At 30.9% G+C, this 17,608-nt stretch overlaps 3 protein-coding genes and 1 long non-coding RNA gene across 4 annotated transcripts; 2 read left to right on the top strand and 2 right to left on the bottom strand.

Moving 5' to 3' along the window:
- Positions 1–102: 102 nt before the first annotated feature.
- On the bottom strand, positions 103–7,892 carry LOC123907917 (beta-galactosidase 16-like). The gene is made up of 18 exons (XM_045958376.1): positions 7,585–7,892; positions 4,647–4,742; positions 4,421–4,533; positions 4,226–4,292; positions 3,880–3,972; positions 3,647–3,790; positions 3,401–3,495; positions 3,167–3,275; positions 2,993–3,077; positions 2,792–2,910; positions 2,546–2,704; positions 2,195–2,376; positions 1,995–2,086; positions 1,784–1,893; positions 1,569–1,661; positions 1,201–1,305; positions 828–973; positions 103–490 (listed from the first exon to the last, which is right to left on the bottom strand). The coding sequence occupies exons 1-18, from the start codon at positions 7,759–7,761 to the stop codon at positions 376–378; spliced, it is 2,100 nt and encodes a 699-aa protein (XP_045814332.1). The 5' UTR covers positions 7,762–7,892; the 3' UTR covers positions 103–375.
- Positions 2,017–3,173, top strand: LOC123907920. Its single transcript, XR_006809522.1, has 3 exons — positions 2,017–2,124; positions 2,650–2,719; positions 2,970–3,173. It is a non-coding gene; the product is annotated as an uncharacterized LOC123907920 (long non-coding RNA).
- Positions 7,893–11,949: 4,057 nt separating the features above from the next.
- Positions 11,950–14,749, bottom strand: LOC123907919 (BTB/POZ domain-containing protein At1g21780). The gene is made up of 4 exons (XM_045958380.1): positions 14,467–14,749; positions 14,244–14,389; positions 13,331–13,446; positions 11,950–12,764 (listed from the first exon to the last, which is right to left on the bottom strand). The coding sequence occupies exons 1-4, from the start codon at positions 14,574–14,576 to the stop codon at positions 12,153–12,155; spliced, it is 984 nt and encodes a 327-aa protein (XP_045814336.1). The 5' UTR covers positions 14,577–14,749; the 3' UTR covers positions 11,950–12,152.
- Positions 14,750–15,730: 981 nt separating this feature from the next.
- LOC123908191 (acetyltransferase At1g77540) lies at positions 15,731–17,604 on the top strand. Its single transcript, XM_045958747.1, has 2 exons — positions 15,731–16,063; positions 17,383–17,604. The coding sequence occupies exons 1-2, from the start codon at positions 15,809–15,811 to the stop codon at positions 17,452–17,454; spliced, it is 327 nt and encodes a 108-aa protein (XP_045814703.1). The 5' UTR covers positions 15,731–15,808; the 3' UTR covers positions 17,455–17,604.
- Positions 17,605–17,608: the final 4 nt, after the last annotated feature.

The following is a 17,608-nucleotide window of genomic DNA, read 5'->3' as shown; positions in this document are numbered from 1 at the left end:
GGATTAATCCAAAGGCTGAAAATAATGCAGCAGATGGTGCTGCAGAGAGGTGGGCAACAGATGATCCAAATTCGAAGATTCCTCGCAAATAATAACGATATATTGTCTCTAAATTTACTCCATTTTCATTCTATAAGATATATTTAAATTTTATCTTGATGTGTACAAGACTACTTAAACTAAACATATCTTTCTTTTAGCTATTCTGTGCTCTCTACTTGTAAGATAACCCTTTTACAGTAACCATGAAGCCTAATAATACTACAAATAATGATATATCCATTCCATGATACATTTTTATTCGTGTGACTGAAGACAGAGCACTCTTTGTTGAATGTTTACTCACAATGTGCGATCTTTCGAATGAAGACGATCTCAATTCGTGATGTATACTGTGTCTAGAGTGATTCCTAAAGGATTTCCAGTTTCTTCTTCTAGTATAACAAGTAGGTTCCCGGTAGCTTTTAGGAAGGAACGGGGTATGTGATACCTGAATAAAAATGATCAGTTGAAAATAAATAAATGTTTGGAATAATTCTTTATTTATATATTAGTGTAAAATCTGAATTTCAAAACGTGAAGAAATATAGAAAACTAATCAAATTCCCCATGTATTTTATAAATTTATAAATATCTGTCATCTGTGTTTGAAAAGCCGTGTACTGAGTCTTGTTAACTTGTGCTATAAGTCGCACATTAATGAATTAAAAAGTAGAAATGTTGTACTGAAAATACATTTTTTAAACTTTTAAGGAATTAAACATGCGACTTTTAATTTTCTATTTGGAAAGTAGGAATTTGAGAAAATTTGTGGCATAGAAACGTACCATTGTTGAGAAGGAGTCCCCCGTGGAGTGTGGAAAGATACCCAATATCGACCAATACCTTGGCCATTAACCCAAGCAAGTCCCTTTCCCATGGAACCAAGGTTAAGCACTACAGGTTTGTTACCTTCTGGTGCATCAAATGTGGTCTGTCACTCAACAGGTAAATAAAATATTAGTTCACCGAATAGATTTTTTTAAAAACGAACAATGTTAGTAATTAGTTGTTAAATAATATAAACGCGGAGTTGTTGTGACGGTGAAATAGTTTACACCTTTGCTGCCTCCCCAATCCTTAGAAAGGGTTGAGACAGAATCTAGTATGCATTGTTGAAGAAAAATAATGGAACAATAAAATTTAGTGATGATAAATTACCTGATACCATGTTAGTGGTTTAGTAGAGCTTTGAAAACTTTTCCACTGAACTTTACTTAATCCACTGACTGTATAGATTTGCAATTTTTCTCCCAACAACCCAACCTTCGTTCAAAAATTCGACATCATCATGCAGTGGACAAGACATTTTTGTTTAAGTGATCAACAATTGGAGTTTTTAAGTAGTAGGTAATGATAGGTTTATAGGGATACATTAAGAAGAAATTTGCTCAAAGAGTCAAGTTGTAGAGAAAAATGTTAAATAAGTTCTGAGAACTACATTGTGAATAGTATGTTAAGATGGTTAATGATTAAAGAAACATGATTGATAATTGTGGTCTCATTATGCAGATTGCAGAGATAATCACCTGATATCCCCATGAGTAATTAGTGAAATCTCTTCTTTGAACTTTCACTTTACTCAAACCAGCAACTTTGCGCTCTAAATATGCTCCCGAGTTCTTCATGTAAAAATAAATATACATTTCATGTAAATCCATAATCTTATTTTGGTTACCATAATCTTATTTGTATGATTTTTAATCAATCTTTGTATTGTAGACTAAACAATTGAGACAATTACCGGCAATCCAACTGTTGCACTTAGTATGGAGATGTTGTTCATCCCATTTACCAGATTAACATTTTTTTCCATTGCAACAGACGTATAGTTGTGACTTCCATGTGCAGAACCTAGAGTGAAAAAAATGTATAGAGCCCAAATATTAATATCTCAGTTTGTACACTGAAATATAAAGTGAACAAGTGATATAGTACGAATATTTAGAGCTCGCCTGTTAAGACTCCATTGACGAACGAATGCAAAACATGTCCTAGGCTGTATATACTAAGAACAGATTGAGCATTAGGAGAGTTGTGATTAAGCCTGCACCATCAATAGGTCAACAAGCATCTTAGTAAAAGGTATGAAGTATTTATGATACATCAAACATTCTTAACTGCATCTGTCATTTAGATTATGTTGCTATTTTACCTGAAAGTGTACCACATGTAATCAGATGTATCTTTTGCTGTGGCGATTTGATCTAATAATCTATTTGCTCTTAATGACGTATCGTCAAAATTAGGGATGGCTTCTGTATACACTTTCCATTTTTCAGCTGAATTAAACCGAAACTGCGGTTTCATTTCTCTGATACTGTTCTGTATAGTCACCTACAAGAACATAAAAATATGAGACACATTTCACTAACTGCATTATATTTCTGTAATGTAGCTCATTGATGCAAAGAATAACGGTCGAAGTAAGTCAGATAAGAAAGAAGAGAAACTCGTTATTTCTTTAAAATAAATGATAAAGTATGTATCAAAAATTCGATTTTACCTTGCCAGTATTGAATGCTACATTCTTGCAGCCTGGTAGAATACTGATTGATTTTCGGGTCAATTGATACGGAATATTTAGAAATTTAATTGTGACATCCCTAGGTCCACTATTTTCCAAGAAGGCAGCACATTCTGTGGAGCTTCTGAAAACATAAGCCTGAAAAGGAAAGAGGTGAGAAAATGATTAACTTGCTTTATTAATTCATTGATCACCGTATATTATAGAATATTCTTTCTTAATTACTTTTTGTTGTAAGCCTAAGTTGAAAGTGGTTTGAGTTCCATAAAGAAGAGGTTGTGAACATGACTTGATTGCAGCATGTAGCTCCTTAAGATGTCCCCATTTTGGTTGCCTTACCAAACCTGTTTACAGAAGCATAGTCAATCACATAATAATGGTTCAATATTTGCGATTTACGCAGGTGGAGAAACGAGAGAACCGTACCATATTCGTCTAGTGGAGCCTCATCATAATAAGCTGTTGTTATGAAAGGGGAGGCCAATCTATCAAAATTGGTTCCTCCATGGTACTGCATCAAAACCATCATGCATGTGAGTTGCTGAGAAAAACAGAAGCTAAAGAAAAAGAGGAGCAGTTAATTATAGACAGTGATGATACCATGTAGTAATTCACATAGCTTCCTTTCTTTGCAATAATGAACAAGGCAACATTGTAGGCAATGTCTGAAGCTGATCTCAGGTATGGTACTCCACCAAAGAATTGATAACTTCGAGTTGATTTAAACGTTAAATAAATTACATCAGTATAGTAAGACACTTTGCTAACTGAAATTCACACTTTAAGAAAAATGAATGTTTGTAAATTGTAACGAAAAATTGTACAAGAACATACAAACTAGTCCAATTCTCTGTCCATAATGAAGGCTTGTTAGGCGAGTTTGGCCCGTTAAATGTTTTCCCGCATTGCATGCCATTGCATGTGTTGATCTGCATAAGTTATTTGTTACTTTATTCGGTCTTAAATATAAATAAAATAGGTACATATATTTGGTTTCAATTTGAATCAAATAAAAATACCAGTATACTTGTTAACATCAGAAAAACTTTAAGCAACTGACAATATAATCGAGAGACTAACCACAGGGTCAGGAGCATCATCTTGTTTACACATTACCCAAGGTACACCCGTTTGGAGTCCCACGGCCATTTGAGCCGCCCAACGAACATAGCTGAATCCTTTCTGTTGAAACCCCCTTTCGACGTTACCATATTCATTCTCAATCTACATGAACCACAAGACATTCCTAAGTACCAATAAAAAACAATGCCAAATTTATACTTAATTGGTAGTATCTCTTTTGAAGTTTAAACCTGAGATAGTATGATAGGTCCTCCTTGTGAAGCAAAAAGTTTGGCTGATTTCATTAGGTTGACTATTTTGGTTGTGAATCTTTGCATGTGAAACTGTCATTAAGAAAAGTTAAGTTAATGAATAATCAATTACTAGTAAGTTATGAAGCACAGACACGAACATCAGATACAATACGGACACTGGCACGTCGACACCGATAATAATTTAAGAAAATGACACAATTTAATGTAATTATAAGTATCGGTGTTGGACACGTGTCTGACACCATGACACGCCTAATCCAAAAAATGTCCGTTTTTACTACTACCAAAAATTGAATGGATGAAAAACTAAAGTTAGTGGTACCTTGAATTGATCATTATCAGATCTAAATACAATTCCTGGAATATCATGTAACCATAATGGTAGACCCCTAAAGCAACAAATTAGGAGTCAATAAAAGGTAGCAATGAAATATTTTTGTTATATATGAATAGAATCAATAGAAAATATTTTTTTATTGCAATTTGTTATGAAAATTAAATTTGTTGGTAGCCTTACCCATAAGTGCATTCACTCTCAATGTAAGGTCCAATTCTAAGTGACACATATAAACCTTGTGCTTGAATTTCTTTAATGAATCCCACTAAATCAAACCTTCCACTAAACTCATACTGCAAAAGCAAGTAAAAAATAATAACCATGCATTTTGTTTGTAGGTAATTATGAGCTCAAGAAAGAAAAAAAAAACTTTGAAAAATTATATATCATGGACAAATAAGGTTACCTGGCCTTGATGAGGCTCATGAAGATTCCAAAATACATAAGTTTGTATGACATCTAATCCCCCTTCCTTGGCTTTGGCAATTAAGTTAGGCCACATCTGTTAAAAAATCATGAAGAAAAAAAATTAATTCCAATTCATCATTTAAAAGTGAGTCTTTCTTCATGTTTTTCTTGTCCCCTTCAAACACAATATAAGTACAAGTATTTCCAGCTTTATTTTTCAATTTAAGTTATTTTAAATTTTAGTGGAATTATTATGTGTTTTTTTCTTCTATATTTTACTTTGCTATATGTATAGTTGTCTTTTTAATGTGAAAATGCATGCGATTTTTCAATTCATAAAAATTAATTAATTTTGTTTATATATTCTTATTATGCTTAATAAATAACTAATAGGTTCATAATTTAGCTGTTAACTATTTGGTTTTTTTCTCTTCATTTTTTGCACTCCATTGTCATTTTTGAACCTCTGATGATGAAGAAGACATAAGAAGAATGAAGTCGAGTTCTCAAGAAAGAAAGTAATGTGGTCTCTCGCACCTTAATAAAAGACTACATATACATAGCTCTCACCTGAAGAGAGTAATTTGGACCTAGACTCTTTGGAAAATTAGCTTGACTTGAATAAAATAAAATGATTGTTTCTCACCTCACTCTTAGAAACTTAAATTTGACTTGCATCAAATGATTATTGCCCTCAATAAATAAAGCTATATACCCATAATATAGTGCGAAATATTCAGGAAATGAAAGGTTCAAATAAATAAATATTTTTAGTCCAAAAAAATAAATATTTCTTTAATATGAAAAGTCATGGATATGTTTGGACAGCATTATAGAGATAATATTAATTATTAGTATTATTTGTAAATGCAATTATTTCAATATATTTTAAAACAAACATTATATAATAAAATGTAAAATACAAAGGAAATAATGTTCTTATTTCTGTATATAATAATAATGATTGGATCTCATATAGAACAAGAAAATTTGAGAATAAAACCAAATTTAAACCAATTAGGTAAGACGTCATCTCTGAATTGAAGATTTATTTCGGCACGTAACAAGATAGATAATTTGAGAATGAAAACAAATTTACATAAATTATGTAAGATGGGAGTATCCCTAGTAGCTAGTACAATTAAGCAATATTGGAGGACATCCTAGATTCACTGAGAAATTAAAACTCAATCTCAATCCTAATAATTAATGGCTCAACTCCAATCCAAACAAGCTCGTTCAAGTCAAATCTCAAGATATATATAATTGACAATTGGAGAGAAGGGAGACCCCATTAATATTGTTTACAAGTATAGTTTAATTTAATTAATTAATTAAAGGCTTACTCACATTCACATATAATGGTCAAACTAAAAATAATTAAAAACTATTTCTTAAGGGCCTCACCATGTGAAACATACACATGACATAACAATAACAATTAAATACATACAAGAGATGGCACTGTGACAGTTACCATCATGATCAAAAATAAAGAAAAAAAATATTTAATTAGTATAAGTATACTTCATCAAATAAAATTAGAAGCCCATGTTACACACATTATTTGTAAAGAAAAACAGCTTGTCATGTCAGATTGTGCATTAAGTTTCAGTTTGCAATTAGAATAAAATTAATAACTGTGTTAAAGCTCAATTACACACGATTTTTTTTACCACCAATTTAATCTAATTTGGGATCAATTCTGATATCAATTGGTTCAAATTCCCTCCTATCGTACTTATGAATTACACACGAATTTTTATGCACTAGTTAACCATTTCATATTTTTTCATATAAGCAAAATTTACTCATATTTTTAGAAGTGAAATATAAAAATTATAAAAAAAAAAGTGAAATATAAACAAATTTAACAACTTCTCTATATAATAGTGTCTCTAAAATATTCTTCGTTTAATTTAATTTAATTTTTATATTTTTAAAGACCAAATTTATTAGTCATGTGATATAGATGACAATTTAGCAATAAACTTAATTTTTTTTATTGAAATTACATATAATTTAAATGTAATCAATTTTTTTTTTGTCTTAGATGAAGGGGTAATTCACTGAAATTAAATTCATATATAATTGTGAGATCCCGGGTTCGAACCCGGATCACGACGTCCGACCTAACAATTTCAACATTTTTAACAGTTAAGCTAGAGCTTATGGTACAAATGTGATCAATTTTTATTTATACTTCATTTGAGATGGAGTAAAGATTATACTTCTTACCTAATAAGGACAATGAGAATAATATGATTCTTTCCCCTCTCTCCCTCGTCTCTTTCTCTCTTTTGCTAATATATGTTTAATTCTAAAATTTATGTGACTTTTACTTAACCCCTAAAAACATACAATAAAACATGAGTGCTTCTCGTATATGGATCTTTTAGAAAAAGTTTAAAGTTGACCATTGAAGTACGTTAACTATATAAATATAAAAGGTAATAGCTAGGTTAATTAAATTTCTTTATTGTTATTAAGAAAACTTAATATTTTCAACAACAACAAAAATACGTAATATTACAAACAAATAATAACACAAATTAAGAATGCATTGTTTACTTTTTCTTTTAAAGTAGATTATAATGTCAAAATTCAACACTTTAAATATAGAGAAATGAAAAATATAAGATATAGAATGGTGCAAATAAATAATAACACAAATTAAGCATGCATTGTTGAACTTACTTTTACTTTTAAAATAGACTATCACACTTTAAATATAGAGAATTGAAAAATCTCAGATATACTAACATGTATGTCTCTGCAAATCAATGTTACGACAAGCTACACTTATGGGACGAACCCGGAACAAACTATAGTAGCTAAAAAAAAAACAAAACACACACAAGATATATATATATATATATATATATATATATATATATATATATATATATATATATATATATATAACTTGAACGTACCTGAGGAGTGCTACGAGGATAATGAATTGAACCGGAGAAGAGGATTTTATGTTGGCCATTAATGACTAATGATGTTCTGTCGTAGGTGACATTGCCACCATGGATGGTGCCAAGAGATGCTGTTAAAATCAGTGAAACTAATAAAAAAGAACACCGCCACCACCACCAATCTCCCATAGTATATTTTGGTAATGCTGTTTTTGTGTGTGTGTGTGTGTGTGTGTGTGTGTGTGTGAGAGAGAGAGAGAGAGAGAGAGAGAGAGAGAGAGAGAGAGAGAGAGAGAGAGAGAGAGAGAGATATTACTTGCTCTTGTTTGTGATTGTAAAGAGCCTTTTATATTGACATGGATGTGTATATGGTGACTTACTAGACTTGAATTGTGTAAATAAAACTTACCAACTATCTTTTTAATATTCTAAATTAGAATAGAAGCATTTAAAGAATAGAAGAAAAATAAGAATAGAAGCATTTTAAGGAAATTCTATGATATTAAACATAATGATAAAGAATCCTACTTCTGCATCCTAATACATGTGCACCTGATATTATCAATTTACCCATTTTATTATTTAGGAAGCGAGTGTATAAAATTGTAAAATTGAAACACCACAGTTTGCATGCCAATCCGCAAATGTGTAAAACTGCAAAAATTGAAAAACCACAGTTCGCATTCTAGGATGCGAACTAGTTCACCATATAAAAATTAATTTTTTTGTTTCCTTCATCTTATAAAGTAGTAATAACATGAATTAAATTGTATTAATATTAAGATATTATGTAGAATATTTATAATTAATATTTGTAATTATATCTGTATCTTTTCCATTCATGGAAAATTCAATATTTTAAGCAAATCATTGATGTAAAGAGATTACACATTTTTCTTCATGTTTCTTTCTCTCCCACGGATCAAGTTAATATTAGTAAAATTGATGCGCCAAATAAGGAAGTAAATTATATACATAAAAATAAATATAAATTCACATTAAATAGCAAATTGTATTTTCGTTCGCATTCTAGGTAGCGAAGTGTGTTTTAGTTCGCACTCTAAGTAGCAAGCGATAGTATTTTATACTAACACAACATCTGCGTCCCCATGAATGAAAAAATTATGAAAAAAATAGTCCGCATCTAGAATGCGAACTCTTTTTTTTTCATAATTTTTTCATTCATGGGGATGCAGACGTTGTGTTTGAGTTAAAAATATTGTCACTCGCTACTTAGAGTGTGAAAAAATGCTCACATCCTAGAAAGCTAGCGAGAGGGTTAGTTTGGTCATTTCAAGGGGTAAATAAGTGGTTAATGGACTCCCCTAGGAAGAATCGTACGAGAGAGCCAGAGTTTGATTCCTGGTGAAAACATACCTCGCAGACGAGCGTCGGATTATCGAAATTCTTTTTTCTGAGAACCAAAGTATTAATCCAAAAACCATTAAATTAAATATTAAAATATTTAATGTGAGAATATGTTGCATATTATAAAATAAGATTAAATAATTTTTTTGTGTGAGTCCTCACCTAAGCATTAATGGTTACACACAACAATCACATAATTACAAATAATTAATAGTAAAGTCTTTTTATAATAAATAATTATTAGTTATTAATGAAGTAGTCATTAAAACTAAATCTCTAAAAATAAGGAAAGAAATAATAATAATAATAATAATAATAATAAAAACACGTGTGCACTTTAATTTTTTATTTTTCAATCCCTCATATTTTTTTGTTCCAAAATCTCAATTTTTTTTATTTTCGTTTATTTCTTGTTCCATTTTTTTTTTTGCATTATTCCTTTATATTTTAAGTTTAACAAGGTGAAAGATGTTTTAATTTATATTATACATTTATACTGTAACAAAAAAAAGTTATACATTTATACTACAATTTTTTTTTACGAATTTATAATACAATATTATTCTTCTAATATTTGTTAAATTGAGTTTTACTAGCTGTTGTTAGTTGAATTTAAGTTATGGTTATAGTTTGTACATATTCATATATCTATGTTTCGTAATGTCAAATTTTGAATGTATAACTTATGGCTTGTTTAACTACCCACTAATTTTTTTTTACAAAACAGGGCTATAATAGTTTGTATAGTCCCTAAATTTCCAAAACACAGAGAAATAATAATATACAAATAATTGGAACAAAGAAATAAAAAATTAAAGCTGCTAGGTTTAGTAGTGAGGGGTTTAGGTAATACGCTATAGGTACTGGGTTCGATTCTCATGTCATTGTAAACAAAAAAATAAATAAAATATTAAAAAAGAGAGCTTAATTAGTTTGTAGCAAATTAAAAAAAAAATGATTAGTTGGAATGAAAAAAATATGACCGATTATAATTTTTTTTTATAAAGTGAACATTTTTTTTTCTTTCCTTATTTAATTTGTAGAGATTTATTTTATTTTTTTTTTAATTGCAAACAATTTATTAAGCCTCCGATCAAGGCACAAGAAGGGCCAAGAAAGGGGTGAAAGCAGGAATACAATGAAAGGTGGAGCTAGAGCTCTAACCAAAGAGCAAGCTACTGACCCAAGGGACATCATCTATTGAAGCAAATTCCGGGCTCCCAAGACATCATCTATCAACACTCCATTTTCAAGAGATTATTTTAACTTCCTCCACTATTTCCAACGGCTCCAACGGAATATTATTAAAAACCATATTATTCCTAGCTCTCCAAATACACCAAAGGACCGAGTGTCACACCAACCGGAAGCCTTTCCTAGATTACTTGTAATTATTTTAATTACTACTCTATTAATTACTTGTAATCATTTGATTGGTTGCGTGTAACTGTAACCATTAATGCTTAGGTGAGGACTCACACAAGAATTTCTCCTAAGTAGCGAGCGATAATATTTTATACTAACACAACATCTGCGTCCTCATGAATGAAAAAATTATGAAAAAAAAAGTTCGTATCTAGCATGCGAACTCTTTTTTTTTCATAATTTTTTCATTCATGGGGATGCAGAGTGCAGACGTTGTGTTTGAGTTAAAAATATTGTCACTCGCTACTTAGAGTGCGAAAAAATGCTCGCATCATAGAAAGCTAGCGAGAGGGTTAGTTTGGTCATTTCAAGGGGGTAAATAAGTGGTTAATGGACTCCCCTAGGACGAATCGTACAAGAGAGCCAGAGTTTGAATCCTGGTGAAAACAATATTCTTTGTCAGACGTTACTTACCTCGCGGACGAACGTCGGATTATCGAAATTCTTTTCTCTGAGAACAAAAGTATTAATCCAAAAACCATTAAATTAATTATTAAAATATTTAGGGTGCGTTTGATTCGTAAAACAACAAGGACTGGACAGAACAGTACAGGACAGAACAAGATAATACAGGACAGGACAAACCTGTACCGGAAAGATATAGGACGATAATATTTTTATATTCGAAAATAAAATGGGTATTTTCGTATTTTTTATATTTGTACTGTGGACAAAAAGTTGTCCCGTGGTTTAGTGAGGGACAAAAAATCTTGTTTTTGTCCTGTCCCTTGCTATCTAATTTGTCCAGTCCCATAACAAATTTCAAATCAAACAGAGTACAACAAAAGTTGTCTTGTCCAGTCCCCTGTTTTTTAGCAAATCAAACGCACCTTTAATGTGAGAATATGTTGCATATTATAGAATAAGATTAAATAAATTTTTTGTCATAAAAATATAGTGAATTTTGACATTATACAAATGAAAAAATAGAATATTTCCGTTCTCCTAAAATTTTATGTTTTATTTTTGTCCATTAATTAATGAACATAATTTTGATACATAATATGAACATAATGACACTTGACCTATTGGATGGACATACATGTGTCCATCTTGAAGATAAGAGGACATAATTTCGACAATATTACCATGAAAATAAATTGCTTATTGAGAACCAAAAACAAAACTGAAATTTTTAGAGAATGAAAAATATCATGTTTTTATTTGTTGTATTGAGTAAGTACATAATGAAACAATACAAAGAAAGTTATTATAGAAAAAAAAAATTAACTATAAAAACTAAATGAATAAAAACCAGAACTCAATTCAAAACTAAAGCTTTTCAAATTTAAAAACAGAAAAATAAAAATCATCCCAATCGGGCTTAATATTGTGACCTCGTTGTTGGCAATAAGGGTCCAATTGTGTTTTATGAGTAGTAAAATAAAATATTCTTTATAGTTGAACTAAGAATTAAAGTTAATTTATCATTGTAAATATTTTTAAAGATAAAAAACTAATTTAATACCATAATATACTTCATTTGTCATTTTAACCACAGCCAGATTGTTGAAAGAAAATGCCAGTTTAGTCTCAACTCTCAATGTATCATGAAACTGTTGACGTTGTAAATGGGAAAGTAGAAACTGAGTAAACGCGTGTTATGCGTCTCGTAAATGCAGCTCAATTGGTAGCTATTAGAGACATTATTGTAGGGCCTGGAGTTCAAACTCTAGATATACCATCAGGATACTTGACAAATTTTTTTGAGTAAAGGCGAATATACACATTGATATACCATTTACATGATCCAAGTGGCAAATAATTTTCCCATACAATTAACTAACCTATTCTGGGTTGGAAATTGTAAGCATCACCTGAAACATCTCCATCACTAGCTCCCTATCTGCATGCTGGAAAAGGTTATTTATTTCATCATCTTTAACATCATATATTTTACCAAATTCAAATAAGAATGTTAAACATCCTTTCTTTAACTTGTGTAATTGATAAAACCAAGCCTCATTTAGCATCTCAAGAACATTGTTTGAGTTAATATCTTCCAGAAGGTTTTCCTCACATAAATCTTTAAGACTACCAATATCATACTTATTGGCGGCTCCGAGCAATGCAAGACAGTGTTTGCGGAAATTTTCTTGTTTAATTGTTCCATACAAGTAACTTAGAAGAGCAGTGCATGATTCAAGTGACATGTCTTCGATATGGATTGTTGAAGACTCTTTTTCCTTTAGGTTGTGATGAAACATGCTTTGAAACACGGGGGAACTCGCTGACAAAATTGCCTTGTGAGCTCTCAACGTACCATCAGCCGTGATAATGGTTAGGTCAGCAAGTATAGCCTCATCAAGCATGCGAGAGAGGCAATGGAGAGTACTTCTTTGAGCTTCAACACATTGTGAATTTCCATCATATGACCATACAGAACTAGGTTCTCCACCCTGAGGTCAAACAAAAAGTTCAAAGCATAAGCAGAAGAAAAAAAATCTGATACTAAGTTACTAACCAATATACTAAACCAACTGCACTAGTAGCTATGTAAAAGATTATCTTCGAAAATAATCGCTATAATTTTGACATCTATGCATCTTGGCTAAATGGTTATATAGTTAAAGGTCCATTTGATTTGTTTAAAAATAAGGGAGACAGACAAATTAAAGGTATGTCATGTCTTATTGACAATATTTTGCCCATAGCATACATTACAAAGAAGAAGAAAAAACAAATGACCCTTGCTTTTCACTTTTGCAGCTCTATTGCATGCAAAACAAACAATCCACAATACAAAGGACAATCCGGTAAATTTTTCTGCACATCAATTAGCAGAGATAGATAAAATGCAAGTCCTGTGTATTGGTAATCAAACAGCTAAGATCGCTGAAAAATTACCTAGTGACCCAATCACTTGTACTGTTGTACTGTGCTATTTTGTTTATTAAACACACCTACATGGCTACATCAATATTGGTATTGGAAAGGAAAAAAAGCATAGGAATTAGAAACTCACATTCATATGGCATATCTTCAGGTCAAGAAACTCAACATCAATGATGAAGCGGCCCATAAAAGCAGTGTCAACAGGCCAGACAAAGTCATCTTGTGTCCTAAGCAGCCTTTCATAAACTGCACACAAGAAAACAGAAATAAACCCGCATCAGCATTTCAGCATCTAATCTTTAAACTGGCATAGGTAATTGCAATGGCAAATTCCTCATTTACCTATTTGAGATGCAATATGAAATTTCAGGAGTCATTTCCTAAGATTACAATCAATCCCTCTAAACCATTGGATAGAGATTGAATAACAACAAATACCGAATTCAAACTACCGGTCATCTGATCTTAATTAACGGCCTAATCCATTCCTATTAGAGATGTAGTTAGTTAGTTGGTTGGTTGGTTACTAGCAGTAGTTAGATATTACTCTGATCATTAATATCTTTAATTGTGTATTAGTAAAAATTATAAAAATTTGATATTTTGAAAATCGTCATCGAAACAAATCTAACATCTTACATATGTGAATAGTGTATCTGATCAAACTACGTCATTTAAAATGGGACGGATAGAGTAGGTTTTTCCAACAAACAAAAAAGCTAGATATTAGTTTGTTACCCTATATATAGTATACGTACCGGTGCAATACACGGGGCGATTATAGCCGATATTATTGAATAATGACATAGCTTTTTAAATCAATTCAATCATTTCAATACAATCCTAATTTATAATTTGTGTTTGTGTATATTTTCTCTCTTCCATAATCTCTATAAGCTGTAAAAAAAAGTCGAAAAATGAACATTGATCAAAAGCCAAAACACATACACAAACTTTACCATTTTATCCCATTTTTGCAAAAATAATGCCATCATGTAACGATAACATAAATAAATAATAATTGTTGGTGCATATATACTGACCAGGAGAAATAATAAATTTGCGAGATGAACCAGCAACCGAGACACGAAGAATGAATCTGGCAACAGGTGGATGTTCCTTAGAAATACGAGAAGATTCTGGAAAAAGATGTATGGAGAAGAATCTATTCCTTACTATTGAAAAGTGCCTGAATAATTGGGAAATAAATTAAGTAAGAAGATGAAACAATAAAAATATTAAATCGAATAAATAAATTGTACATACCAGTTCCAAATTCCGAGCTTAAAAGGATCGGATTTTTTGTAAGAACAAGGTCCAAAGTTATCGATTTTCCATTGTGCTAATCTTGCAACTGTTTCCACCCTATCAGACATGGTTGAGATGAGAAAGAGTAAAGCTAAAATAGGTTGGAGAGTGTCTTTCTAAAGTCTAAAAGCATTTTGACGATTCTTCTTCTCTCATCCTCACTCGTGTGTTCAATGTTCATGTCTCCAAGCTAAGAAACACAAACGTGGAAGCTTTCTATTTCTACTTTTTCTATTTAGATATTTTTTCCTTTTTCTTTTAGTGTTTTTTTTTTATTTTATAAAATTTTTATTTTTATTTTTCTAGTTTTAATAAAGAGTGCATTTGATATTTTTGTTAAATGAAAGGATTGCGAGTAATAAGAAATATCTATCATTTTCCATAAATAATTTTTTTAAAAAATAACTACTGCATTTTATAAAAAAAATATATTTATTCATTCAAATTAAGACAATATAAATTTAAATTTGTTAAAAATAAAAAGGATAAATCAAAACAAAATAATAAATCTGCGAACAAACTCACAGTATCCATATTAATAGCATAAAATGGAAAATTTCATAAGTTACAAATTATATTGAAGTATTCGAGGTATTCATGTCTCTAGATTTATATCGTTAATAACACCAAAGTCGACATTGATTGGATTTGCACTATATCAAAACTGAAATAAATGAACACCGCACAAAAATGGAAAAATAAAAATACACCATACAAACCAACAAAATTTATCGTACAAAGACGAGAAATCGAAACAAACAAATATGTGAAAATCACACCGTGTATTGTAGTAGTTTGATTTTATCACATTATTTATAGACATAAGTATGTCATTTTATGTTACTCCCTCCGGTCCTATATATAAGGAACACTTTGAAAATTTATTTTGGTATTTTTTATAAGAAACACTCTTTAAATTTATTCTTTATTAAATATGTAATCTCTTTTATACCCTTATTAAATTATATAAAATGTAATCTATTCCAATGTTATGCATTAATTATACAGACACATTTTCAACGTTAGTTTTGGAATAACACGTAACATTTTAGAATTTTTAATAAAAAAAAATAAACCTCCTTACTGCTGTGGTATTAAATTTGTAGTTGAATTTAATATTATTTTTTTTGGTCAAGTGAATTTAATATATTCCACTTGATGAAATGAATATATTTTATTTTAATTTAATAATAATAAGAAAAAATAAAGATGTGTAAAAATTAAAAGATCACTCATACCACAAAAAAATCAGAAGAGGGGGAAACAGCGTGGAACTGGAAAAGTGAGTGAGTTGAGGAAAATGGCGAATATTGTTGGTGGAACTGGAAATCCAACGATCGTGTGGAATGAAGGAACAAAGAGGTTTGAAACAGATGACAAGAAAGCATACTTAGAGTATGTCCTCAGAGATAACGGAAAAGTGATGGATTTGGTACACACTTTTGTTCCTCCTTCTAAGAGAGGTTTGGGTTTGGCTTCTCACCTAACTCTCGCTGCCTTTAATCACGCATCCTCTCATTCATTATCAGTCATCCCCACCTGTTCTTACATCTCTGTGAGTTCATTTGAATTTCATTACTTGATTGATTGCTGTTTTACTAAAGTATAATAATCTCAATAACTGATGTATCTGATTCATATGATATACTAAAGTATTTAATTATGATTATGTGAAATGTTTGTTTGGATTTCTAATAGGGTAAATGAAATGGAATGAGATGGAAAATGGTTGATCAAATGGAACCGAGTGGAATGAATTTGTTAATTGTTATGTTATTATTTTGTTAATTGTTATGTTATTATTTCTATCCCGGACTTGGCAGTTGTGTGTGAGTTTCAGTGGTGCTTGTCACTTCGTCTATGAATAATAAATATAAAACAATGGACAAAATGATTTGTTTCATATCTTTTTCCTCAAATTGGGGTATTGGATTTTGATGGAATGTCATTAGTTCCTTTTCATCCTATTTTAAACAAATAAAATAATAGGTTTTTATGAATCTATTGCCACAATTTCGCCTCAGTCATCTAGCAGAAACACTACAATAGTTGATTCAAGGAGTAGGGAGTAGTGGCGCCAAATTCCCCCTGTGATATGAATCACGAATGAATGAATGGTTGTGGTTTCTAACATGTATATATAGCTGTAATCGAAGAATATCAATATGATACGCAGAGACCACAAAGATATTTGTTGAACTTAACATGTGGTCTATCTATGAAGTGCTCATATCAGAACCTAAAGCTGTATAATGCCACATATCAAAGGATAAGTTCATTTACATGGAAACATTTAAGTCACCTAGACTAGAGATAGTTCACTTCACCAAGATGGCAGTGATTAGAGACACCATCCCCTGAAATTTAGTGGGATTTTTTTTTTTCCATTAGCTTATTTGAAAGTTATTACCTAGTATGTTCTTAAGGTTAGCTGTGAAACTTAGATGACTATATCAAGCAACAAATGAATAAGAAACGCGAGTGTGTTTTACTTAAGTGAATGGACAATTTAGGGGTCGAACTTGAAGTGCAATGCTTGAGCTGAAACAAAAGTACAAAGGTCCAGTTGTTCAGTATTCTTGATTGTTGTTGCTGTCTCTGGGTTTTAACTGCCTTTTATGTTTAGTCTACCTACATAACATTTGAATACCCCTTAATTTCCAAAAAAAACCATCACTTATGTCATCGTTGAATCGGTTTTAAGCCCATTTAAGATTTTACTCGCATACTACAGTTCACAAATTTCCTGCTAATCCTCATTTTAACTTTGTTATCAGCAACTTTAGCGATTTGCAGTAACACTCTTTGGGAATTTACTCAACGATAGAGTTATTGTTTTACTTTTACTCATGTAACGATTTCTGTTGTTTGCAGGAAACGTTTCTTCCGAAGAACCCATCCTGGAATTCTGTCGTGTACAAAGAGGGTGGCCAATCTAATATGTAAACTTACTAAACACCTAGATGTTCTAAACGCTTGTATGTTTTCATCAAAATCTAGCCATGCTGCGATTAAGCGGCTCTGCTACCCAGAATAACTGTGTTTGGATTCATGTCAGAGTACCAAATTTGATTAATAAAAACTGGTGTTTGGTAATTGA

Source organism: Trifolium pratense, linkage group LG2 (genome assembly GCF_020283565.1).
Source record: "Trifolium pratense cultivar HEN17-A07 linkage group LG2, ARS_RC_1.1, whole genome shotgun sequence".
NCBI lineage: Eukaryota > Viridiplantae > Streptophyta > Magnoliopsida > Fabales > Fabaceae > Trifolium > Trifolium pratense.
The sequence above is the reverse complement of the archived record's forward strand: the minus strand, read 5'-3'. Positions and strand labels throughout refer to the sequence as shown.